A 26279-nucleotide genomic window follows, 5' to 3' on the forward strand; every position below is an offset into this window, starting at 1 on the left:
CCACTCTTGCTGCACCACTTGGCTGTCATAGGGCCTATTCAGTCACTACATTCGAAGGAATGTAGGACGTCTTTGGTTCTTGCACAATCCTGCCGTACGCTGTGGTGCAAACCTTAAGATGTAAACTGACTTGCACCACATTTGAGAACAGTGGCCGAATCTACACCAAGCAGGATATTGCACTATGAAAGCGGTATATAAAAGGCAGGAGCCACACAACTGCTTGATAGCAGTATTGAAGTACACTGACAACTGTTGGGGCACATTGACACATACCTTGTACCACTTTCATCATGAGATATATATATATATATATATATATATATATATATATATATATATATCCTGCTGGGTGTGGCTCCTGCCTTTTATATACTGCTTTCATAGTGCAATATCCTGTCGGGTGTAGATTAGGCCAGTATCTCCCCAACTATCCAACCCGTCACCAGAAAGAATGGCGAGGATTCCACCAGAAGCTACAGGATAACCGTGTTCAACAAATCACAGTGCAGCATGGAAGCTAACTTGTTAGGTTCATCACAGAGGGAGGGAAGAATGTAACCATTCTGCCTCCTTCTTCCCAGTTCCCAGTTCTTTGCAGTTCTAACCATCTCTTCTCCATTCTTCCCAGAGGTTGTGGCAAATCAATCCAGTTGAGCGTTCTTAACAGAGCGCAACCATTGAACTCTAGGGGGAAAGGGATGCCGTAGTCTTTAGTTGCTTTTGAAATACCAAGCATGTGATTTCCGCGAGGTCTCCACAAGTAAAAAGTAAGAGCTAGTAAAAGTGTTGAGGTTTTTAATGTAATTCATGCAATGGGAATCAAAGCCCAGGCCAAGAAGTTAAAACAGGTATATTTGTTTTAACAGAATTGTTGTTTTTAAATGGATACTGTTGTTTTTATACCGTTGTTTTTATACTGTTTTTTATGTTTTTGATGGTTTTTAAATTTTGTATTTTTAATGTTTACCATTTTTAATTGTTGTAAACTGCCCAGAGAGCTTCGGCTGTGAGGCGGTATATAAATGTAATAAATAAATAAATATACAATAAATAAATAAATAAATTTATATGGCCTATGGTACACAAGCAAAATTGAGTTGTCAGTAGCAATTCTTACTCTTTCTTTTCTGATCCAATGGTTTTTGGCTGTCCAATTACACTGGCATGACTGGAGATCACCCATGGCCAGAAACCAATAACTATAAATATATTTCCAATATATTTTTCATTGTTCTTTAAACAATTATATTCTTGTTATGACACTTTAGATGATCGTGACATGCCATTTCAGGTGTCGTTCTTCTATGGCAGAGAATGCAGTATAAAATGTATCAAATAAGCTATCATGAGTGTGCACGTTTTTTCTTTCGATACAATTTATCAGGTGTGAACATTGCACAAGTGTCTATTTCGCTGGGTGCACCTGCATCTGGAAGCTAGTGTAGATCCAAATACAGATGCACACAGAATAAATGGTCTGTGTTAATGCATGAAAGAAACACAAACACACACAGAGTCTTGTAGCAGAAATGTCAGGTGTGAAACATCCCAGATGAAAAGTAAATCTAGTCTTGAGCATATAGCCTTGCCTGCTCAACCTTTATGCCATGTGTATGTGTTTGTACACACAAACATACACTTTGGTGGTTGAGGCAATGCTTTTATTAACACAGCAGCAATACATTTGCTAAGCATTTCAAGGATAACGCTGACATGCTTTTCTGAAGGACGCCATTGTTTTGCTGCTATAATTGATTGGGAACACGTCCAAGAAATGCTTGTTTCTGGTTAGGCTTGCTGAACTTGTTTCATCTACACTTAGGTGCCGTTCCTGTTTTGGGCCCATTAAGCAAACATCTTAAAATAATTGCACTGTGAATTACCACCCCATTTCTATACCACTTGGGAGGCTCAAGCCTCATTCATGTCAATGAGGTTCGAGCCAGGGCAATATATGGAGGATTTCCTGAGGCAGCCCATGTTGCAAAAGCACAATCAAGTCTTTAAAAGCTGCACTAGCATTTCTACTAACAATGGTGGGGGATATATAGAATGTTTAGCAGCAACGAAAAAGGGAAAGATGCTGGTGTGCTCCATCAACACCATTGATGTGCAGCAAAAGGATGAAGCCAAATCTGTTCCTATCATGCCCAAACAGCAGCAATGGGATTATTGGTTGTGGGTTAATGCAGCTTAGCAGGGTCCCCATCAAACTTTCAATCACATACACTCCCAGATAGCATTATGGTGATTGCCAGTTAGCTCCAGCCTGCAGATCCCACATGGTGGCACATGCACACATGCCAGAAACAGACCCTAAGTAATTCATGATTCTGCCCAATTTATTAGAGTGTTTTTTTACAGATGTTACAGTACATGTTGACACTTACCAGTCATTCTTAACATTTTACCTAAATGATTAAGGGGCTAGAGCATCTCCTCTGTGAGTGAAGGATACAACAAACTGGGATTGCTGAGCTTGGAAAAACGGAGGCTGAGGGGAGACATGATAGAGGTGTACAAAATTATGCATGGTATGGAGAATGTGGACAGGGAGATATTTTTCTTCCTCTCTCAAAATACTAGAATCAGGGGTCATCCCATGAAGTTGATGGGTGGGAGATTCAGGACACAAAAAAGGAAGTACTTCTTCACTCAGCGCATAGGTAAATTATGGAACTCGCTACCGCAAGATGTAGTGATGGCCACCAATTTGGATGGCTTTAAAAGGGGGGCGGATAAATTCCTGGAGGCAAAGGCTATCAGTGGCTACTAGCCCTGATGGTTGTGCGCTATCTCCAGTATTTGAGGTAATAAGTCTGTATGCGCCAGACTGCTGGGGATCATGGGTGGGAAGGTGCTGTTGCACCATGTCCTGCTTTGTTGGTTCCTGGTCGACAGCTGGTTGGCCACTGTGAGAACAGAGTGCTGGACTAGATGGACCCTTGGTCTGATCCAGCATGGCATTTCTTATGTTCTTAAAAGGTCAGTGGAAAATATTATCACACTCTCACATTTACCAGCAAATCTCAAAAATCCACTAATGTCTTTTGGCTTGTGATTGAGTATCTTCATTTCCATCGGTTATTAATAAATGCTGACATTCACCAAGGCACATTCATAAATGTTGAAAGCAACTTTTGTAATAGAACAATGCATTTACATAAAGGTGAAACATGGTCATTCTTGAGACTTGCTAGTCAAGATCAGAGTTTCTGACATTTCCCAGGTCTCCTAAAATACGAAAAAGCTGCAGTAAATGTCAACATTCACTGTGACATCTGCTATAATGCAAGCTCCAGAGGGAGTAATAGAATTCACTGATAACTTATAAAGCTTTTATATTGTATTTTATATTATGGTTTTATACTGTTGTTTTATACTTTGAATGGTTTTAATTTTTGTGAACCACCCAGAGAGCTCCGGCTATTGGGCAGTATAGAAATATAAGAAAGAAAGAAAGGAAGGAAGGAAGGAAGGAAGGAAGGAAGGAAGGAAGGAAGGAAGGAAGGAAGAAAGAAACCCAATTAAAAATGTATCAGAAAAGCTTTATTAGGGGTAACAAACGTATCTTTACATACTTTGTAAACAAAACAATAGTACAGCCCATATAATATATGAATACAAAAAAGATAGCATACCAATATAATTTATTTATAAATTGACTTACTGTAAAAATACGACTTTTTTGGCCTCTCTATCAGTTATGTTTAATTGATTCATGTTCGCATGGCAAATGGCACAGGTGCTGGACCTTAAAATCCACTCATACTAAAGGGCTGCTCTTCCTTGCCTCTCCTAGAAAATCATACGCTATTTCTGTGATATCGAAAGCTTTGTGCAGGCTTTCGGACGACAGGAGAGAGGACAGAGCACCGCCTCTTTCGCGGTTTTTCTTTAGGAAGTCAGCAATCATGTGCCAGCGAGTGCCTTCGGATTCTTCTTCTGCCCACTTGTACTCTGGGAGGAACACAGACTGGAGGAGAGGGAAGACGGAATCGTGGTACACCAGGACGAACACAGACTTCAGAAATTCTCGGTCTCTCTAACAAGGAAGAAGAGGAGGAAGTAGAATACTTGAAATACATTATCGTTTGATGACATCCTGACGTTATAGCTATTTTCTTGCACTGAAATCACCATGAGTCAGCTCATGATTACCCATGGAAATTACTCATGGATCTCACCTTGCTTTTTTCATATGATCACCACTGTAGGTACATGGCAATGATGCGGTGGATTTGAATGCTCCCCCATATATAAAGCTCTCGGCTTGTAGTAAAGCAGCATAACAGGGAGAGGGGCACACTAAATCTCTTTCACTGATGTGATAGTTTACTACATGCAAGGTATTTTTTCCATGCTCCCCCCCCGGCCGCCAAGTAGGGAACATTTAAAAAATATGGCCCCTCACCTCTAGTCTAAAGTGAAATACTCCAGAATTCTATCACCTCGGGGCAATAAGCAACTGTTGTCATTCTGTTAGCATAAATAACGTTGCCGAAGTGGAAAATCAGTTTGAGCTGTACACAAGAGGAGAATCCAATGAAACTTACATTTGCACAAGTATGGTTTCACAAGCCGTTGCGCATGATGCGTGTGCAACCTGTTGTGCAACCCTGCTCTGCAATCAGCTTGCACATTCTGTTTGTGCAACTGCTTTCGTAACAGAAAGGTTCAGTGGAGACTCACTAGCGGAATTTGAGTTTGCGGAATGACACCACTGGATGCTGCCCTTGGTTTATCATCTGCGTTAACACAGAGATGTTTATTTGTTGTTTATTTATTATCTACCCCACCCTTCAAATAAGATATGAAGGGCAGCCAAAAAGGAAGGACAATCTACCCATGGATGCTGTACCCTAAAAGCCAACCCATGCAACCCAGACCAGAGTGTATAAAAACTGGCCAGCTCTGATCAGAGACAAAGGGCTCATCTACACCAAGCAGGATATTCCACTATGAAAGCAGTATGAAAGCGGTATATAAAAGGCAGGAGCCACACTACTGCTTTATAGTAGTATTGAAGTGCACTGACAGCTGTTGGGGCCCATTGACACATACCATATACTGCTTTCATAGTGCTATATCCTGCTTGGTGTAGATGTGTCATGGGCCCCGATAGTTATCAGTGCACTTCAGTACCACTATAAAGCAGTAGTGTAGATCCTGCAGTGCACTTCAATATCACCATAAAACAATAGTGTGGTTCCTGCCTTTTATATACCATTTTCATAGTGGAATAGCCTGCTTGGTGTAGATGCACTAGGAGTGCACTAATGAGGGAAAAGACCCCCTGACCCTATAAAGACAAACAGGATATCAGGAACTGGGAGAAGAGGAGATGGAAAGAACTGAGGTTCATGATCTCTGCCACCACTAAAACCAGTTTGTGGGGTGCAGAGAATCCCCCATCCCACCACATCAACCACATCAACCACCAGCCAGAAGAAATTTTCTTTAGCTGCAAGCTGAGCCTTTCCCTGATTCTGGCAGCTTGAAGACTAAGAAGCTCAGCTCCAAACCCCAACCCATGAGGACTGAGCCCTGGTGCTCCTCTCTTGATAAACAGCCTCTGTAGGCCTGTTATTTGGGGATGAAAAATTCACTTATTCAGATGTGTCATTTTTTTTAAAAAAACCAAAAACTAATCCCAACTTTGAATAAACCACCAAGGAGCAGCAAATAACTACCTTCCTTAGTTGTCTATATATAACGTGTGTGTGTGTGTGTGTGTGTTTGCGTGTGTGTGTGTGTCTGCTGCTGGTCAAGAACACACCACTCCTGGAGATTTGCGGTTTTTGGCTGAGGATCCAAGTCAATCCTTTTTTGGAGGACTTAAAAGTCTTTTTGAAATATGAGGAATAAACTCAACAAATCCTCCTCTTTCCCCAACCATAAGCAACATTAAACTGTCGTGATATTCTGACTCTGAAGAAGCAGTTGTGAAACAAGTAGAAAAAACCGGAGGTCTGTAGCTTAACCATTCAGTTATCACTCTGTTATTGTAAACCATTTGAGTTTGGTTATTGTTAACAATTTGTTCAGTTTCGTTAATTACTTATGCTTGATTATTGTAAAATAAGTTGTGGTTTATACAATAAATTATATAAAATCTTTGTTCACTTATGATAACTGTATATAAAATATCGGTTTACTCCATGTGTTTCTTTGATATCATTTAATATTTTAGCAGTTGTGTGCTGATTAACATTATTCTATTTTGTCAATTCCAACTGCTGCCTTCTGTATTGTTGTGTGTGCTGTTGGCCATTAAGAGACGCATTTAAATGGCTTTTAGCACCACAGACTAATTAACTGCACCGCACTTACCAAAACACAAAATTGTAGTGGTTAAATACACTTCTAAACTAGCCAGGGTAGATGTTCGTATATTTAATTACAATGAGCCATCAATTAAGTGTCTGTATCACATCCACTCGGCCTCGGCCTGCTATGACAAATGCAGTTAAAGAAGAGAAAAGTGGTAAGAGCAGCCTTTGCAGTGCACCTTCCTGAGCAGGGGGGCCCCCACATGCAGCCGTCCGCTGCTCTCTGTGCTGCCTGGAGAGTCCCAAGAATACCCCCCACTTCCCCCCCCCCCCCGCCTAGCTAATGGTGGTGCAGGAAACAGAAATCTCCATTGGGGTTACTGGTTGGGTGGCAATGGCTTTAGCTTCCCCAACTATTCTGGTGCTGCTGAGATGGCTGTTAACAGAATTCTCATCTAGCAGGGAGGGAAGAGAGATTTAAACCGCCCCCCCCCATCCCTGCCTGTTGAGATGTGTGCGTGGGGGGATGTGTATGTGTGCATGGATGTGCATGTAACCCCTGACTTGCCACCCGGTACTGCATGTGGCCCTTGGGTCCAGAAAGATTGCCCACCCCTGTTGTAAAGCACTTGGTCTTCGCCTGGTTGGCCAGGTCCCCCAAGCAGGCTGCATTTCTACCCAATGCAGCTCACATCACCACCATTTGTCTTCTCGTATTCCTTTCGTTTAGCGCCACTTTTAAAGAGCAGGCGAAAGGAGGGCGGGAGGGAGGGAAGAGAGAAAAGACAGTGTAAAACTTGACCGTAGTTCCAGTGTTGCAGGTTGGGGTCGAAGGTGGGTCCCAAGGGTAAAATAGCAGGAGACCATTCCTAAATGGTTAGGAACGTTAGGCTGATGCGCTAATGCTCACAAACACAGCTGAATGAGATGATCAGATCGATCCTATCCCCTGCTGTAGCCCCTGAGAACCCAACTCAGACGTGTGGCCCAGATACAATACTATACCAGTTCTAACATCTCTACAATGGCTGCCAATTCGTTTCCGGGTGAAGTATAAAGTGTTGGTTATCACCTTTAAAGCCCTACATGGTTTGGGTCCAGGCTACCTGCAGAATCGCCTTCCCCCGTACAACCCACCCCGGACACTCTGGTCCTCTGGGAAGAATCTACTTCAGTCAGTCAAAGTTAGGCTGACAAGTATTACCCAGAGGACCTTCTCTTCTGCTGCTCCCAGATTGTGGAATGGCCTGCCGGAGGAGACTCATCAACTTGACAGTCTAGTAGCATTTAAGAAAGCTATCAAGACTGATCTCTTCCGGCAGGCCTATTCAGTGGAATTTTAAGATGTTTTTAGAATGTTTTAACAATATATATTATGTTTTAATTTAGTTTTATGTATTTCATATTTACTGTTGTTCCCTGCTTTGATCAAAATGGAGAGGCGGGTAAGAAATATTTTTATTATTATTATTTATTTTTATTATTATTATTTATTATTATTATTATTATTCCCGTGCCACTAAATCCAAGGAGGAATCTCTTTGGCACAGCTCTTAACCAGCACAAGGCAATGCTGGAGTGAACACTTGCTGGGCCTCTTCATCGGCTGCAGAAGGGCTCTAGGGCAGCCCATCCCCAAACACTCCTAGAACACACTTCTGTGCAGCTCTTCCAATGCTGCTTACAAATGCCCCTTGCCCCAAAAGTAATTGTGCCAATGGCTTTGGGGCAAGGGGCATGGGTGCCCTGGGCCAGCAGAAAGGCAAGGACCCGGTCCCCTTGAGCCATTGCTGGGAGCCCCCTGCCCAATCCTATCCACAGTACCACAGTGCAAAGGGTCAGGCTTCAACACGTAGGTATGCATAAAATATAACTCCAATAAAGAAAAAAAAAAGCTCTCTCGCCTTCTGACCTTTTCAGACCTCTTTAGTGTGCTTTCCTTCTCTGCCCAGGCACTCTAATGAAAAAAGAAAAAAAAGGGGGGGGGAAGAGCCAAGGTTTTGCATCAGGTTAAGCTTTCACACTGTTTGCAGACTGCATATGACAAAAACATTAAGAATCCTATCAGCATGGGTTTGGAGGTGACGATAGGGGATTCAAAATGCGTGCACACACACTCTCTGTCTCTTGAGAGATTCAACATTCCCCTCTAAACCTCCAAAGAAGGAGAAATTGCAACCAAAATCATGTCTCTCTGAACTGCCCCTAAAGTGGGTGGGTGTGGCAGGGATGATTCCCGGGTGATTAACTCAACTCTCCATTTTAGGTAAGTTAAATCCACTGATCTTTGCCTTTTTAGAAAAAAAAGATGATGGGTTGGATTCAGAGTTTCCGTGAGCGGAACTCCACTCACGGAACGTTTTCGGTGGAGATGGGAGAATAACTGATCCCACTGGATTAGATCCAGTGTGTCCCTTTCATAAACAAGAGGGCCTGAAATCCAGTGAAAGCTTCTGCTGGAGTGCAGGGGGGCAGCATTTTCTGCCGATTCCCCCTGGAGCCCCTGTGCCACCCCTTGTATTATTCCGGAGGGTCCCACAACCTTCCAGAGCAGCATTTCAGGGGGCTGCAGGGGAGAAAGAGGAATTGGGGGGAACCACCTGCCCACCTTCTCTCCCTAACCCATCCTTTTAGATATTTGGCTACTAGCAAAAACAGCCCCTTAATCTACTTCACACACACACACACACACACACAGAGGACAAGCAGACTGAGGTCCTTCAGCTTTCCCCCCAGAGGATTCATATTCACATTGGATCACTGGAGATGCAAAAGAAATCACTCCTTCAGTAATGACTACTGGAAAGACAAACGTTTTGGAGCTTTTCTTTCCACACCCCACACCTTGGCATTACATTCCAGCCCCTCCTAAGCCACCTCTTTCCGAAGACTTTGGGCATTTTGCTACTGTTTACTTTGCTTCCAGCATATTTACCCAAGCCTGACATCATCAGAGCAGCTATTTAAAGAGCCATGGGACAGAGGTATGCAAAGGCATTCAATCCTCCAGCAGTGGAAAGAAATGGGGTTTCATTTGCGCTGTCCTTTCAGATTAAGGATGCAATACGTTTCACCCACCCTGAGCGCATCCATAAGATCCGGCTGCTCCATGAGTTTGGGAAAAGTCGCCAAAATTGGATTGCCGATCAAATCTGTATGGTGGGGGGAGACAAAAAGGCATTTATTTGTAGATGTGTTTGTGATATGTTATATAAGGCAGAAGCAATTTGCGGAAGAATTTAAATGATAGTCTCGGCCTTTCAAGATTCTGAACAGCCACCAAGGACAGGTTTTTTTTTTTAAAAAAAAAAACACCACCAAAATGCTGACTATAATGTGGAGAAATAGGGGCATGGTCGCCTCTGCGACAGGATTGTTGGCAAAACTAATATCCTTGATGGGGGGGAAATCAAGATCAATATTTGAGAAGACAGGAGAAGAGGCTGATGCTAGGGAAAGTGGAAGGCAAAAGGAAGAGGGGCCGACCAAGGGCAAGATGGATGGATGATATTCTGGAGGTGACAGACTTGACCTTGGGGGAGCTAGGGGTGGCGACAGCCAACAGAAAGCTCTGGCGTGGGCTGATCCATGAAGTCACAAAGAGTCGCAAGCGACTGAACGAATAAACAACAAAGTATCAAAACAAACTTCGACAATATTTAGAATATTAAATTTAGATTATAAGCTTCTTCGGTCTGAGAACAATCTTCTTTTCTTTATGGTACTCTGTAAAGTGCTATGGTCACCTATGATGCAGCATTGTACGTAGGAAGAAACAAATAAATAAATGTATACAGTTATTTTGCCTCTGGAAGTCCACAAGCAGGCAACGGGTATATGCTCTTGTATGCCCCCAGCGTCTATTGGAGGAGGACTGGGATTTGGTACGCAGTTCTGAGAGTACTTTTAGAGAGCCATGCACAAACTCTACATCCATGCACCCTTCACAGGGTACGCGACAATTTTGTACTCAAGTACTTATATCTCAGGATAAAATGCAATGTGAGAATTGACCCTCATATTGTAACAACTACTAGCAGCGCTATGCTAGGTACCAGTAGAGGCTGGTGGCTCAGATGTCCATGGGGCAATGGAGCCACTCCGGTTATAAGTCAGAACCAGGAGTTCTGCATTTACAATAGCTTCCACATCTTGCATAGCTCCCTTAGAGTTCTGACTGAAACCCGGAGCGGATTCAACGCCTCACTCACATCGGAGCCACCACCCTCCATTACTGAAAAAGGAGTGACCCCCCCCCCACATGGCTTGTGGGTTTAGAGTGTAGAAATGATTGCTGCAGATTAACTGATTGCCTTGCAAAAGAATCCAGTGTGATTTAACGTGTTGGTTTTCACTTTTTAGAATTTGTGTACCTGTGTGCATTTTTAATAATATCATATCATACTATCCAGTGGAGTTGGGGGTTGAGGTTGTGCAGCACTATACTGATATACCAACATGTATTTCAAGAATCCAACACTCAAGGCTCAGAGCACAGGGCAGGCGCTGTGCATTACATAATGTTTACTGTAAATCAGTGCAAACGTCAGATTCTTTACCAAGCATAACAGGAATGTGAAGTGGTTTGGTTTCTACACAAAGGTTTCAACCACAAGATATTTACCCTTGGGAACTGCGTTCATTAGGAATGTTATTCTCTAAATACTAACTAAAGGCCATAAAATATAGGATTAAATCTGTACTCATCCTTGGCCAGATCTACACCAAGCAGGATATAGCACTATGAATCATAGAATCATAGAATAGCAGAGTTGGAAGGGGCCTACAAGGCCATCGAGTCCAACCCCCTGCTCAAAGCAGGAATCCACCCTAAAGCATCCCTGACAGATGGTTGTCCAGCTGCCTCTTGAAGGCCTCTAGTGTGGGAGAGCCCACAACCTCCCTAGGTAGCTGATTCCACTGTCGCACTGCTCTAACAGTCAGGAAGTTTTTCCTGATGTCCAGCCGGAATCTGGCTTCCTTTAACTTGAGCCCGTTATTCCGTGTCCTGCACTCTGGGAGGATCGAGAAGAGATCCTGGCCCTCCTCTGTGTGACAATCTTTTAAGTATTTGAAGAGTGCTATCATGTTTCCCCTCAATCTCAATCTTCCCTTCTCCAGGCTAAACATGAAAGCGGTATGAAAGCAGTATATAAGACCAGGAGCCACACTGCTGCTTTATAGCGGTATTGAAGTGCACTGACAACTGTTGGGGCCCATTGACACATACCGTATACTGCTTTCACACTGCTATATCCTGCTTGGTGTGGCTCCTGCCTTTTATATACTGCTTTCATAGTACTATATCCTGCTTGCTGTAGATCTGGCTCTTGAATTCAGGAGATGCACCACAGCTAGTTTTAAACAGCAGTATTTGGGGGGCAGGGCCTTCCTCCTGCACCAGACAGCGATGTGTCACATTCTCTCATTTAGGCAAAACAGCCTCTCAACCAAAACTTGCCCAGCGTTATTCTAGAGGTTGGTTTGAGCTCACTAATTCTGCCCACCCAGCATGCTGAACACAGAGCCTCAGCATTTTCTCTTCCAGAGGCCCACTGGCAAAACAAAATAATCCCTCCGTTGTTTAAAATATACCCTGAGAAGCACCACTGTGTGCTATTATCTGAACATTTTTAGGATTGGGGGGGGGGGGCATGAAACAGTCCCCAGTAAACCATGTAGCACCTGTGACTTGCTTGGATTCTTGCAAAAAAATTAAAAATTAAAATGCTGTGCTGCGTTTGGCATTTTGGAATACTTCAGTCCTGAAAGGGCCTTCCTGTGTTCTTAAGGAAGAATGCACGCTGAGGATCACTTACTAGAAGTTTGTATTCTTTAACCGTTTCAGAGCCCCTGACTATGCACTAATTTAAAATATAACGGTGGACCATAGGGGTTTGGGGAGCAGACATGACAAAACTGAAGTTACCCCTGCTTGCTTTAAGGGGTTTCTAGCTCAGATTGGTTGCTGTATTATCTCTTAATTTTGAGAGCATCTCCTTTGCCTGGCCAAGAAGAGAAAGCAGCTACTATTTTTTCTACTTGAAATTGACCGTGCTTACCCGCATTTTGCATGTTTAGTCTGTCCCTGAGGAGCACATCACCCAGAATCTGACGATAAAACAATATGAGGTGTATATAACACATGCTGCCGATTAATACTTCTGGTAGTAAACTGGATTTAAAAAACAAACAAAAGAAAACAAGGTGCCCATTAAGATGACTCCTAAAAGATTTTAGCACAATTTAACATGCAAGTTTTCTGAATGAAAATGTATTAAGCTTTGAGCGTCTTCAGATGATGATCCCATCTGTGAACTCCTGCTTTGATCTTCTGGGCTACTAACAAATTCTAGCATTAAATAGACAAAAAAAGTCAGCTAAACAAACATGTGAATTCAGATTAGTCCAAAACAGTTTTAGGAATCAGACCCTAACCTAAGGAGGTAGCATATTCCGTATTTTTCAGTCTCTGTGTGATATCTTAGGATCGCAACACTGTAGGGGACAGCAATGTTACCTTCCAGACTTCTTATTTGTTGCAAAATTAAATGTTATCAGCCTCTATGCTTCCAGGCAGACACTATTCATTAAAAAGTATATGATTCCATGTCACATTATCTCAGAAGGAGCAATTCCCTCCTACACATGAGAGAATTCCTCTTTTTAAGTTCCTGTATTTTTTAAAAAAATGTTTAAATTCTAATTATCTATTAATTGCAGACGCATTTTTACTTGATCAAAATATTTTTAATTGGCAAAATTAATGGGTTAAACAATTAAACATTGCAGCCTCAATATTTTTTGAGTTAATTTTGTCTACACATCATTGCAAAGTTTTTCCCCAACTTCACTTTTGGTTCACAATTTGAGGTCCCCTGATGGTTCCCTATTTGTGTATTCAGCATCTGACAGTTGACATGCAATAGCATTAGTAACATTAAATATTAATGCACAGTTGACATGCAATAGTATTTAGCATTTGGTAGTTGATATATAGTAGTATAAAATCCTGTCATGCTTGTTACAGAGTTTTACTCCAACTTTGGACTTAAGAGGCTTTTATTGTTATGTGGAAAAACCTCAAAAGTGACCTTGAACCAGTGATAACTTTATAGGCACAACATATGAGAGAAAGTTATACAGACGAAACAACAACAATCTAAACATCATGAAAAATCTCCTGCAAATTTTGCTCACTTACTTCAATATGCCTTTGGATCGTGTGTTTAAGGACCTCAGTTTTACTAGAAGTTGTGGCTGCTTCCTCTGAGTTATCATATGATGGAAAACGCTACTGCTGGCTTTAGTAAAAGAAATAACACATAAAATGAAGTATATAAATGAGTCAGAAATTAGGTACCTCTAAATATCCCTAAATAAATCTTTCATTTGTTTCTCTTTTCCAGCACTTTCTCAAACTATTTATCTGTAAGTATCGTAGATTTTACTCCGGTCTGTTATTCTGGCTTGTTTTCTTCACATTTCTGATTCTGTCCTACTTGTTATCTCACACGTCTCTGCACCATTTCCCTATATACACACAATGGCACATTTAAAAGTGTTTTATTTTAATAATCCTATTCCAAATGCTTATTGCTATTAGATTGCAAGACACTGGCAGGAACCTGTGAGTTTGGCTTCTGCTTTACACTTGTACATTGCTTCCTGCCGCAACATGAGGTGTTTCACAACACGATAATAAAATAACTGAGAATTTCTGGCAAAATGCATAGGCTGTGCCCACTCATTTGTTTTCATTTTTCAGAAAAGGGATGAGATAAACTATACCTCTTCTGGAAATGGATGGGTCTACCTCAACCCCTTTTTCATAGGGGGTCCCACCATTCAAAAGCAGCTCATAGGTTCTGCAAAATATATAAACAGAGACTCATAAGTTCCTTCATGACACGAGGGGGAGGAGGGAATGGGAGTGAAAATATCTGCCATTTTACCTGAAATGACAATATATTAACAGTTAAACAATCCCATCAGTTTTAATGCTACACTTCTGAATTAGCAAGGCATTTAAAAAAGAAGAAAAGAAGTTAGGGAAATTTTTCCTTGATAGTTGCTGTAGTGTGTGTGTATGTATGTGAGTTTTTGAACTGAACTACTATGGTATTCACAAATCCACCCAAATAGGCTTCATAAACTGCCAAATAATATATAAAAACCATTTACTGGATGCTGTCTCATGAAAACACACACAATAATAGTCCCATCAATCCAGGCGAATTCAGATTGATACAGTAAGTATATCAGCTCATCTTTCATAAGACAGCCTCCAATAAATAATTTTCAGATTCTATCTTGCAGTTTATGGTACCGATTTGAGTAGAAGGATTTGTACAAATCCTAGTGATTTGGGATGCTCTTCCCTCTTCCTTTTGTTAACATCTTTTCTCTCCATACTAAGGTTGCAATGATCTGGCACGCCTCCCCTCTTGCATTTCCTCAAATGGAACCCTTGACTTCTAAAAACTATAATAACCTCTACCCCAATGATGTATCATAAGCCACTTTTGAGACTCCCGCAAATTTCAATAGTAATTTCACCCTTTAGCTGCTGCTGTTTGAGAAACTAAACTCCAAAGCCCTATTGGGTGTGCAGCTATTGCACAGTTTTCTGGGATGTGGTTCAATCCATCAGGTGAATATGTGACAGGCTTTGCTGAGGTCCAAGTTACACCCTGGGCACATCCACAGAAGTAATTTAAGGCAGGACTCACTGGTGCTAAATTTACCTCTGTCTTGAATTCCATTCCAACTCGCCCACTTTTGTGCTGTTTGCACAATCGAGTTCCATGCAGAGATGACAAGTCCCTGCTCCCTCACCTTAGTTTTCATCTAAACTGCACAGAAGGCCCACCTCTCTCTCCCATAATACTGGAACCCCGTGGGGTCCTCCTATGAAACTGACTGGTGGGAGATTCAGGATAGATAAAAGGAAGGACTTCTTTGCACAGCGCTTAGGCAAACCACGGAATTCGCTACCACAAGATGTGGCGATGGACACCAATTTTGGTGGCTTTAACGGGGGGGGGGGGGTGGATAAATTTCTGGAGGAGAAAGCTATCAATGGCTAATAGTCCTGATGTGCTTCCTCCATTAACAGAGGCAGCAGCCTTATATACACCAGTTGCTGGGAGGGTACTGTTGGGTAGGAGGGTGCTGTTGCACCGTGCCCTGTTCGTGGGTCCCTGGTTGACAGCTGGTTGGCCACTCTGGGAACCGAGTGCTGTACTAGGTGGACCCTTGGTCTGATCCAGCAGGGCTCCTCTTAGGTTCTTTGTGGGTTAATTTTCCAAGGGCCACAGAAACTACTGATAAAACGGACAGTCAAACTGTGACAAAGCCATGCTCTAGTGCTGAATTTCTAAATGGGGGTAGACCAAAGAAAGGAGGGGCGGGAACCTCAAGCATGAGAACCAAATATGACCCTTGGGGGGGTCCCCAGATGGCCCACTCCCCTTCCCCTGATCACAGCCCCTTTCCTCCACCCATCAACTCTGTGCTGCTTCCCTAGCTTCTGTGAAGTCCTTTCCCCATTCTAAAAGGTTGAAATGCCTCTTTTACGGCTTAGTTACTGGCAGTGAGCGCTTTAGGCTACAATATGCCAGCATGATTTACATTTCCTCCTGTACTTTGTCTTTGACTCCACCCCCCACCCCACCCCCGGGAACTTCTCCGGAAGTAAATTCATCCCTCAGGCTGAAAGAATTTATCATATCCCCTGCATTAAGGGATCCATGTGCTGGCATCTCAGTACCTGCACAAGTACAGGCCATCCCAGCACCATTTAGAACTATTTCCTGTGTGGCACTTTTGCAGGAGAAAGAATTATTCCTGACTGTACACATCAGCAAGCACTTTGTGTGAACTATCCCACACCTGTTCCCAGGGCTTTCTTTCTCCAAGACTCTATTCCAAATTCCATAGGATTGATGGATACGTTTCATAGATGTACGTTCCTTTATTTCTCAACACTTGATGAGTTGGAGCTGCATGTGTGAACCGATTCCATCAGAAACCATTGAGTCTGAGGTGACTGAGGCAATAGGAAAGTCCTGGCCTTAAATCTGGGATGGTTCATTCACATATGCAAGTCATTTACTTTACAGTGTATATATCAAGTTGTGAACATGCACAATGAACTGGTGAATCAAATATGTGTTTTATTGGTGTGCTTCACACGTTTATCTGTGTTTGCAAACACAGAAATGAGTCCCATATCTGCAGAAACATTATTTCATTTAGCCCTCAGAACAAGGAATGGGGCAGGTTTACCAGGCTAGGTACAGGGCTATAAAATGGAGACACTGTGTCCAAACACAAGCCACTGCCCCAAACTGGCCCTGGCTAAACCTTTGGGCTCTGATCTCCTGGATGGCGCATTTGGATTTATTTTTCCTCCTGACTGCCTGTTATGTTGATTCTGTATTATCTGGTGCCTCCTCTTTGTTTTATATTTTAATTTGTTAACTGCTGCTTCAATTGGGCCTGTTCAGACAACACGCTAAGCCATGATTAGGCTGCTAACCCTTTTGCAGCAAATGGTTAGTGAGTGTATTTAAACATGGTTATGTAACCACTATGGTTAGGAATGGTTCATAAAACACGCTAAGTCATGGTTCATATGACACACTAAGACATAATGTTTAGCTCAAAAAACTTAACCACTGTGGCTTAGCGTGTCGTCTGAACAGGGTCACTGAGTTGTTGATGTAAACTGCCTTGGATGCCTGTAATTGAGGCAGAAAGATGGGCTATGTTTTCAATAAATAAATTACCCTAATATTTACTAGAATCATCTTAATCTACAACTCTAGTTGGTATAGCAGCTAGAGCAGTGGACGTAGACCAGGAAGATCTGGGTTCAAATCCAGCCTGCTGAATGACTTAAGGCAACTCACCGTTTCTCAGCCTGACCTACCTCACAGGATCGTTGTAAGGATAAGGGGGGCACTATATACACTGCCCTGAACTCCATGGAGGAAGGGTGGATAAACATGTAAACAACAACAGAAAAGCAGTAATGAATCCTCTCTGAACAAAATGATGGCAACTTTTTAAACCTTTTCATCATTATTTGAGAGCAGGAAGCATTTCATCATTTGTGCTGTTTTGTTTCAGGTATTATTTTAGCCAGACAAAACACTTAAGTGCTCATCAGCTCAACATGATTTCCTGTCTGGAACTGACGACTGAATTATATGCTTTGTGGAAATTCCTGTTCTGTTCTGTTGGTAGTCAAAACTTGGGTGATAAATGTGAAATGTTTTGACGGTACTCTCCACACCTGCGAACTCTCAACACTGGATTTAAAAGAAGCCACAATCTGAAAAGGGTGTTCACCTTATTGTGTGCGCCAGTCATCATACTGTACCTGCAATTTAATCATCAGGGGTTAGATCCAGATTTAAGTTGGATCAACTTGCACTGGCGGAAGTAGACTTCCCTGAGCCCTCCTTTCCAGGGCAGCCCCACCAACCTCCTGAAAGTGCTACACAGACCTAACAACCCAGGATATGGGTTAAGTATGGCATGAATATGGGTTGTCACTGAATCGTACAGGATCGTTAAGGCCTAATCTACACCAAGCAGGATATGGCACTATGAAAGTGGTATGAAAGCGGTATATAAAAGGCAGGAGCCACACCAAGCAGGATATAGCGGTATGCAAGTGGCATATGGTAAGTGTCAATGGGCCCCAATAGTTCTCAGTGCACTTCAATATCGCTATAAAGCAGTAGTGTGGCTCCTGCCTTTATATACCACTTTCATACAGCTTTCATAGCGCAATATCCTGCTTGATGTAGATGAGGCCTAAGTGTGAACCCTACATTATTATTAACTGATTGACTTGATTTATACCCTGCCTGCCTATCAAAAACAGCACTCAAGGTGGCTTACAATCATGTATACAACTTGATAAAAACAATAACAAATTCATTAAAAAAACAATTAAAAGCAATTAAAACATAACGATAACAGAGGAAAAACAGCATCCAGTTCCACAGACCCGCTTACACACCAAAGTCTCACTTGAATAAAGCGGTCTTTGCCTGCCAGTGGAAGGACAGAAGAGAGGGAGCAAACCTAGACTCCTTTAGCAGCGAGTTCCGCAGTCGGGGAGCAGCCACCAAGAAGGCCATCTTTTGTGTTGCCACCAAACGCGCCTCTTAAGGTGGAGGTCTCAAATGAAGGGCCTCTCCCAAAGATCTCGAGAACCAGGCAGGCTCCTCTTTCTTCCAGGAAGTCTGGTCCCAAGCCATCTACTGCTTCATAGATTATAACCAGCACTTGGAATTCTGCCCCACAACAGACTGGTAGCCAGTGAAGCTGTTGTAACAAGGGAGTTGCACACTCCTGGGTAGCCACCCCCAGACAACAGTCCAGCTGAAGTTTCTGAACAGTTTGCAAAGGCAGCCCCATGTAGAGCAGTAGTCCAAACGGGTTATAACTAAAGCTTGTGTGACCGTGGCCAGATCAGATGTCTCTAGGAATAGACCTAGTTGGCACATACTAGCCTCAGCCTTTCTAAAATACCTGATGTACATATATTTTGGGTAGTGCTTTTCAGGGAAATGTGCAATTTGCAGGAAAAAGGAATTGGCAAGGCCACATGCTTCCCTGAAGTGCAGCACTGTATCAGCACCACACACACACACACATATATATAGATACACACACACACACACACACACACACACACACACACACACACACACACATATTCTACTGTGCCCTCGGAATCTTTCCCCTTCCTGCGATCCTTTGTGCAGTGCAGCCTTTTTCTTTCTTTCTTTTTTTAATGTGATTCAACCAGTGGGCAAGACTGCTTCCTGATTAAGTACCACTTACAGACTAAGAAATTCAGAAATGCTGCTTTTTATTTTTTATTTTTTTTTACTACTAAGCTGAATATTTTCTAAATGTCAATCCGACTGCGTAGGCACAGGGATTTTACAGCTCCTGGGCAATGCAGAACCAGTAGGCAGAACATTGGACTGGGATCTAGCTCGGACTTTGGCTCCAAGCCCCACCTCTGCCCTGTGCTCAATCTGGGCATGCAACAATTTCCAGTCACCTCTAAATGAGAGTAAAGGCCTCTCCCCACCATGAAAAACAAACCCGCTATATAACACAGCAAGGCATTCTCACACACCTGCCATCATCACCAAATATTATTCATTTAAGAGTGCCTAATACATTCTAAGTGCTGAACAAATATAAAACAAACAGATTCCCGCTTGCAGGCTTAGTAGTGCAATATCCACATAATGGATAAAAAGTCTTGGTTTGTGGGACAACTTTGCTTTGTGAGGCAGATGTATTGCAGTTTACTTTCTTAAATCAAGCTTTTTAGTCTGCCACACTGGTTGCCAGTGTATTTCAGAGCCCAATTTAAAGTGCCGGCTTTAACTTTTGAAGTCTTAAATGGTTTAAGACTTAAATGGTTCAAGCTACTTGAAGGGCCATTTTCTCCTGTATCAGGCTGCCCACACTCTGATGTCATCAACAAAGGCCCTTCTCACCTGCCCATCACCAAGGATGATTAGGATGGTGAGTACAAGGGAGAGGGCCTTCTCAGTGGTGGCTCCACACCTCTGGCATCAGCTTTCATTGGGGGTTGGTCAAGCTCCTTCTTTGCAGGTCTTCAGGAAATGTCTGACGACCCACCCACTTTTGCTGGCCTTCCTAGAAGTCTGGGCTGTTGGTTTTTATTGGTAAGTTTTGTTTTTATTAATTGTAATTTGTGGCCTCTGTTTTTATGGATATACTTTTATGTATTTAGATTGTAACTTCTTTTGTCAGATTTTTTTTGCCTTGTATGGCATCTTGGGAGGGCTCCACCCCTAAAGGTGGTCTAGAGTTAATTTTAGATAGAGTAATTATTATTTAAAATTTAAATTTTCAACTTCTTCATAAATGATCTGGAATTAGGAGTGACCAGTGAAGGGGCCAAGTTTGCCATGACACCGAATTATTTTGGATGGTTAAAGCAAAAAAGGGATTGTGAGGAGCTCCAAAAGGATCTCTCCAAACTGGGAGGATAGACATCTAAATGGCAAATGGGTTTCAATGCAAGCAAGTGTAAAGTGATGCACAGTGGGACAAAATATCTTAACTTCAAGTATAAACTGATGGGATCTGAGCTACCAGCGACTGACCAAGAAAGAGATCTTGGGGTTGTGGCAGGCAGTTAGATGAAAATGTCAACCCAGTGTGCAGCTGCTGTAAAACAGGCAAACTTCGTATTAGGCATAATTAGGAAAGGAATTGAAAATAAAACTGCCAATATCACAGTGCCCTAATACAAATCTATGGTGCAACCACCAAGAATATGTGTACAGTTCTGGTCACCATAGTTTAAAAAAGATATTGTACAGCTGGAAAAAGCGCAGAAAAGGACAACTAAAATGATCAAGGCGCTGGAGAAACTACCCTAATGGAAGAGAGCTTCGGCTATTGGGAGGTATAAAAATGTAATAAATAAATAAATAAATAAATAAATAAATAAATAAAATAAGATTACGAGACCTGAAATTGTTTAGTTTTGGGGGGAAAGTGAGAAAGGGAGACATAATAGAGGTGTACAAAATTATGCACGGTGTGGAGAAAGTGGATAGGGAGACATTTTTCTCCCTCTCTCCTAATACTGGAACCCAGGGTCATCCCATGAAGCTGGTAGGAGATTAAGGACAGATAAAAGGAAGTACTTCTTTGCACAGCTCAGAGTTAAACTATGGAATTCACTACACAAGATGTAATGATAGCAACCAAATTGGATGGCTTTAAAAGAGGATTAGACAAATTCCTGGAGGAGAAGGCTATCAATGGCTACTAGCCCTGATGGCTATGTGCTACCTTCAGTATCAGAAGCAATATGCCCATGTACACCAGTTGCTGGGGAACATGGGTGGGAGGGTGCTGTTGTTCTCATGTTCTGCTTATGGGCTTCCTTTGGGCAACTGGTTGGCCACTGTGTGAACAGAATGCTGGACGAGATGGACCCTTGGTCTGATCCAGCAGGGCTCTGCTTAGGTTCTTAGTGCTTCATGAAATGCAACCAGGACCGAGCTATGCACCTAGAATTTCTAAGGCCTAAACTGTACAGTGTCACGTTTCTCAAGGTCTGTGGAGGTGTGCTGAGGAGAACTACACGTTACACTGAAAATGGAGTCATTGTGTGGAGTTCTCCCCTGTAATGTGTAGGAACTTTACCTTTTTAATGGCCCCTAGAACTGTTGTTGAAAAAAAATGGATACTGTTTTATACTGTTGTTTTTATATATATATATTGATGGTTTTAAGTTTTGTATACTTTTTTTTAATGTCCACTGTTTTTAACTTTTGTAAACCGCCCAGAGAGCTTCGGCTATGGGGCGGTATATAAATTAAATAAATAAATAAATAAATAAATAAATAAATAAATAAATAAGAGCATTCCAGGTCTGGGCTAACAAACCAGGGGAACACACAGTCACTGAGAACATCAAGACAAATTTTAAAAGTTTAGAGAACGATGGAGATGGGGGTGAGAACTGAGTCGCTCCACACAAACAGTGCCCAATGGATGCCCATGACACTTGCCAAATAGAACTCAATCATCAATAGCAATCTGCTATTCTGCCTCCTGGGAGAAGAATCACAGTTTCCCCAGGCACAAAACAAAGGGGATCCAGTGCTGGGAGAATGCAGAATCTCTACCAAGAACATGGGGGAGATAAACCACAGGATATATCAGAGATATACCACAGGAATGTAACATCAAGGAAAGATGTCTGAACTGCAGAATGTTAAAATGGCTACCTGACCATTACAAACTGACCCTGCAGAAAGTCCTGAAGGGTGACCTCCCTCATGGGACTGCCTAATAAATGAAACATTATAATGCAATTTACAAATTAGAACAGAATTAGGCAGACAATACATTCCCCCCTTTGTTATATTTTGGTCCTTTTGTCAAAGCCAAGGTAAAGCATCTGTCGGGGATGCTTTAGGGTGGATTCCTGCATTGAGCAGGGGGTTGGACTCGATGGCCTTGTAGGCCCCTTCCAACTCTGCTATTCTATGATTCTAAGTCTGTATTCAGGACTGAGGAAATAATAATATAAAACAACTCCTAAAACAGTCATACAGGAAATCCTTATTGGGTTGTTGTTTTTAAAGAAAATGAGGGCCCAAGTTTCGATTATTTTCAAACCACACTTTTTAAAATTGTTCAGGGTGTGAGCCTTGTTTCACAAGCTTAAGACTCTCAGAAACTGTGATCAGGCTGCATGCATATCATTTGACATCACATTTTAGCATTAAAACCCATGCCATGAGACATGCTTAGCTCAAGCCTCAAAAATGAATAGTTCTTGCAGCAATATGCAAATGCAGCTCAAGGATTTGCAGTACGCAGTGAAAAGTACATCTCAAGGGCAGACTCCTTGGGCTGAGTCCCTGGAATGCAGAAACTATTAGAACGCTTGGGTGGAAAAAGATCATAATTAAATAGCATTAGTCAGTTTTAGCCCTGCCTTACTTGCCATAGAAAAAAAATCCTTTTTTAAAAAACAAAACAAAAAGAAAATTACATTGGCTGTGATACTATACGAGGGAAGCTTGACTGAGTTCAACTTTACTAAACTTTGGGAGAAGGAAAGGAAGTAATCCATACTAATTTAAAAGCCACCTTCCAAGCTTATTTTGGCAGAGAGGAAAGGTATAATATATGTATGAATAATATTTATATAAAAATAATGTATAAGAAAGGGAGAACATGCATTGCTGAAGGGAATAAAAACTCTTTTTCTATTTGTTTGCTACAGGAAGCTGATTAGTCATGTCATATTTAAGGCTGCTATCTTAAGTAGTTACTTGACAGAAAATTCCAAGCCTTTATTTATTATTTATTTATCGCATTTATATCCCGCCTTTCCCCCCCCCCCCCAAGGTACCCAAGGGGGCGTACATAATCCTCCTCCTCCGCTCCATTTTATCCTCACAACAACCCTGTGAAGTAGGTTGGGCTGAGAGTCTGTGACTGGCCCAAAGTCACCCAGTGAGCTTCCATGGCCGAGTGCGGACTAGAACCCAGATTTCCTGACTCCCAGTCCAACACTTTAGCCACTACACCACACTGGCTCTCTGTGGGTGAGGCTATTGGCTCTTAAGAAGAGGGCCTTTTCAACGGTGGTACCCTGAATGCCCTCTCCAGAGAGGCACACCCGGCACCTACGTTGTGGTCTTTCCAGCAAAGTGGACATTCGTGGACATTTTCATTTCCCCTGCCATTTAGTCATTCAGTTTTAAAAATTGCATTAGTGCATTTTTAGATATTTGCACTGCTGCTAGCTTTCACTCCATTTTTACTTTGGTTTTATTCTGTTTAGACTTAAAGTTTTTATATTATGTTTTACTATGTTACTGTATTTCAGGTGATATTTGAATCTGGGATTTTTTGCTCCGATATGCATCGCTTCACACTTGATTACATTGAACAGCTTTTTGCCATTTGGATGCCCATTCTCAAAGTTTGAGGAGATCCTTTTGAAGCTCCTCAAAATCTTGTTTTGTTTTAACCACCCTATAACCACCCTAAGGACATTTGGTGTCCTTAGCAAACCTGGCCACTTCACTGGTCACTCCTAATTCAGATCTTTTATGAACAAACTGAAAAGCATTGTGTAACCCAACTATTTGCATCCCTCATTGGGAGAATTTAGCATTTATTCCTACTCTGTTTTCTGGACTATAACCAGTTACTGATCCACATAAAGACCTCTCCTCTTATTCAATGCCTGCTAGGTTCCTCAGTAGTCTTTTGTCGGGGACTTTCAGAAGTCCAAGTAAACAAAGTCTCCCAGACTACCCTGTCTACATGTTTACTGACACTCTCAAAGAACTCTAAAGGGTTAGTGAGATAGGACTTACCTTTATGGAAGCCATGTTGATCCATATTCAGCAGGGCTTGTTTTTCTATATGCTTACTAATTTTATCTTTAATCATGCTTTCAACAAATTTACCTGGAACAGACAAGCTAACCAGACTGTAATTCCATGGATCCCTTTTTAAAAAAAATGATGTTACATTGGCCATCTTCCAATCCTCTGGTACAGAGGTTGATCTTAGGGACATTTACATATTTTGGTTAGAAGATCAGCAATTTCATATTTGAGTTTTTTAAGAACTCTAGGGTGAATACCATCTGGGCCTGGTGATTTAGTTAGTTTCAATTGTCAATAGGGTTGAGAACGTCATCTTTTGTCAGCACAATTTGCCTCAGTTCCTCAGACTTGCTTCCTGAAAACATCAGTTCAGGCACAGATATGGGTCTTATATCTTCTTCAGTGAAGACTGATGAGAATTCATTCAGCTTCTCTGCAGTCTCCTTGTCCTCATTAAGTACTCCTTTAACTCCATTGTCAACCAATGGTCTCACTGCCTCCCTAGCTGACCTTCCTGCTTCTGATGTATTTAAATAATTCTTTACTATTGGCCTTGATATTGTGAGAAATATGCTCTTCAAAATGCTTTTTTTTTTGCTTGCATCACCTTTGTACATGCTTTTGTTTTCCTTATTTGAGCAAGACTTCCATTTTCTGAAGGAAGCCTTCTTTTCTCTAGTTGCTTGCTTGACACTGCTCTTTAACCATGCCAGTGACCTCTTTGACTCAGTACTACGTCTCCTAACCTGTGGTATACATTTTAGTTTCTATTATTATGGTTTTGAGTGACCTCCAAGCATTTTGAAGGGACTTAACCTGCTTGACTCCCCCTTTCAACTTCCTTTTCACCACCTTCCTTCATTTTAGAGATGTTTCCTCTTTTAAAGTCAAATGTATCTTGGCTCTTTGTATCTTGGCTCTGTTTTGCTCTTCACCCCACCCCTCACCTGCCTTCAACAAAGGAAACTTACTTGGAGGAAACTGGAAATCCACTCGAGTCAAAAAGTTTTAGAAATGCCCAGCCACAACTCAATTCTCCTCTCTCACCTGTTGACTAGAAAAAATGGTGAAGGAAACGGGTTATCCAGGCTGTTCAGTGTAAAACGACTGGGCACAATCCAGTTCAGGAGTTCACACGCTCCCCCTGTATCTATGCTAGGTGTGTGACTGGAGCCACAATGACAGGCGGAGCCCTCTCCCTTCCTCCCCAACTCAGAAATCACTACTGCTCACTCAAAGCTAGGTAGGTTTAATCATACAAATAGATGTGGCTAAATTAGGGCTAGGCAACCTGGCACCTTCCAGATGTTTTGGACTTCAACCCCCATCATCAGTTACCATTTACCATGCTGACTAGGGATGATAGGGATTGTAGTCCAAAACATCTGGGGGGAGTCTACTGGCCGCTGCTGTCACCAAGGCAATGGTGTCTGCACAGTGCTTTGCTTTGTCTTTTTCCCTTGCAAAACCGAGGGTCTGGTCATTTCCACAGATGACCGGTTCAGGGGCCTGCCCTAAGACATGGCAATGAGTTTCTCTCTTTAACTTGCCTTTAATTTATTTTTATTTATTTATTTATTGCATTTCTATACCACCCAATAGCCGGAGCTCTCTGGGTGGTTCGCAAAAATTAAAACCATTCAAAGTATAAAACAACAGTATAAAACCATTATATAAAATACAATATAAACGCTCAACCAGATAAAAACAGCAGCAATGCAAAATTACAAATTTAAATTTAAAGCACTGATAAAAGGTGCTCTTTGCCACTGAGTTCACCTGTGCCTCAAGTGACAGTTCTGGATCCAAGAGCACCCCCAGACTATGGACCCGATCCTCTAGGGGGAGTGCAACCCCGTCCAGGACAGGGCAAACATCACCTCGCCGGACAGATGAACCACCCGCTAACAGTACCTCCGTCTTGTCTGGATTGAGTCTCAGTTTGTTAGCCCTCATCCAGTTTGTTTCCAATTTGTTTCTCTCCTTGACAGTCCTTTGGTATCTCATGAGCTCTCAAAAACACAACAGTTAAAAAAAAAATCCTGATGCTCTTAATCAT

At 42.1% G+C, this 26279-nt stretch overlaps 1 protein-coding gene across 1 annotated transcript in view; it reads right to left on the minus strand.

Annotated features, from left to right (window-relative positions):
- Nucleotides 1–3611: 3611 nt before the first annotated feature.
- NPHP1 (nephrocystin 1) overlaps nt 3612–26279 on the minus strand; it is a 42209-nt gene continuing 19541 nt past the window's right edge. Inside the window, exons 14-20 of the mRNA XM_063123918.1 lie at nt 25192–25274; nt 14067–14143; nt 13480–13579; nt 12338–12450; nt 9354–9427; nt 8188–8232; nt 3612–4048 (exon numbers count right to left, since the gene is read on the minus strand). Of these exons, the coding sequence (XP_062979988.1) occupies nt 3770–4048; nt 8188–8232; nt 9354–9427; nt 12338–12450; nt 13480–13579; nt 14067–14143; nt 25192–25274 (771 nt within the window). The 3' untranslated portion in view covers nt 3612–3769. The remainder of the gene's footprint in view (nt 4049–8187; nt 8233–9353; nt 9428–12337; nt 12451–13479; nt 13580–14066; nt 14144–25191; nt 25275–26279) is intronic.

The sequence above is a fragment of the Elgaria multicarinata genome, chromosome 4 (genome assembly GCF_023053635.1).
Source record: "Elgaria multicarinata webbii isolate HBS135686 ecotype San Diego chromosome 4, rElgMul1.1.pri, whole genome shotgun sequence".
NCBI classification, from domain to species: domain Eukaryota; kingdom Metazoa; phylum Chordata; class Lepidosauria; order Squamata; family Anguidae; genus Elgaria; species Elgaria multicarinata.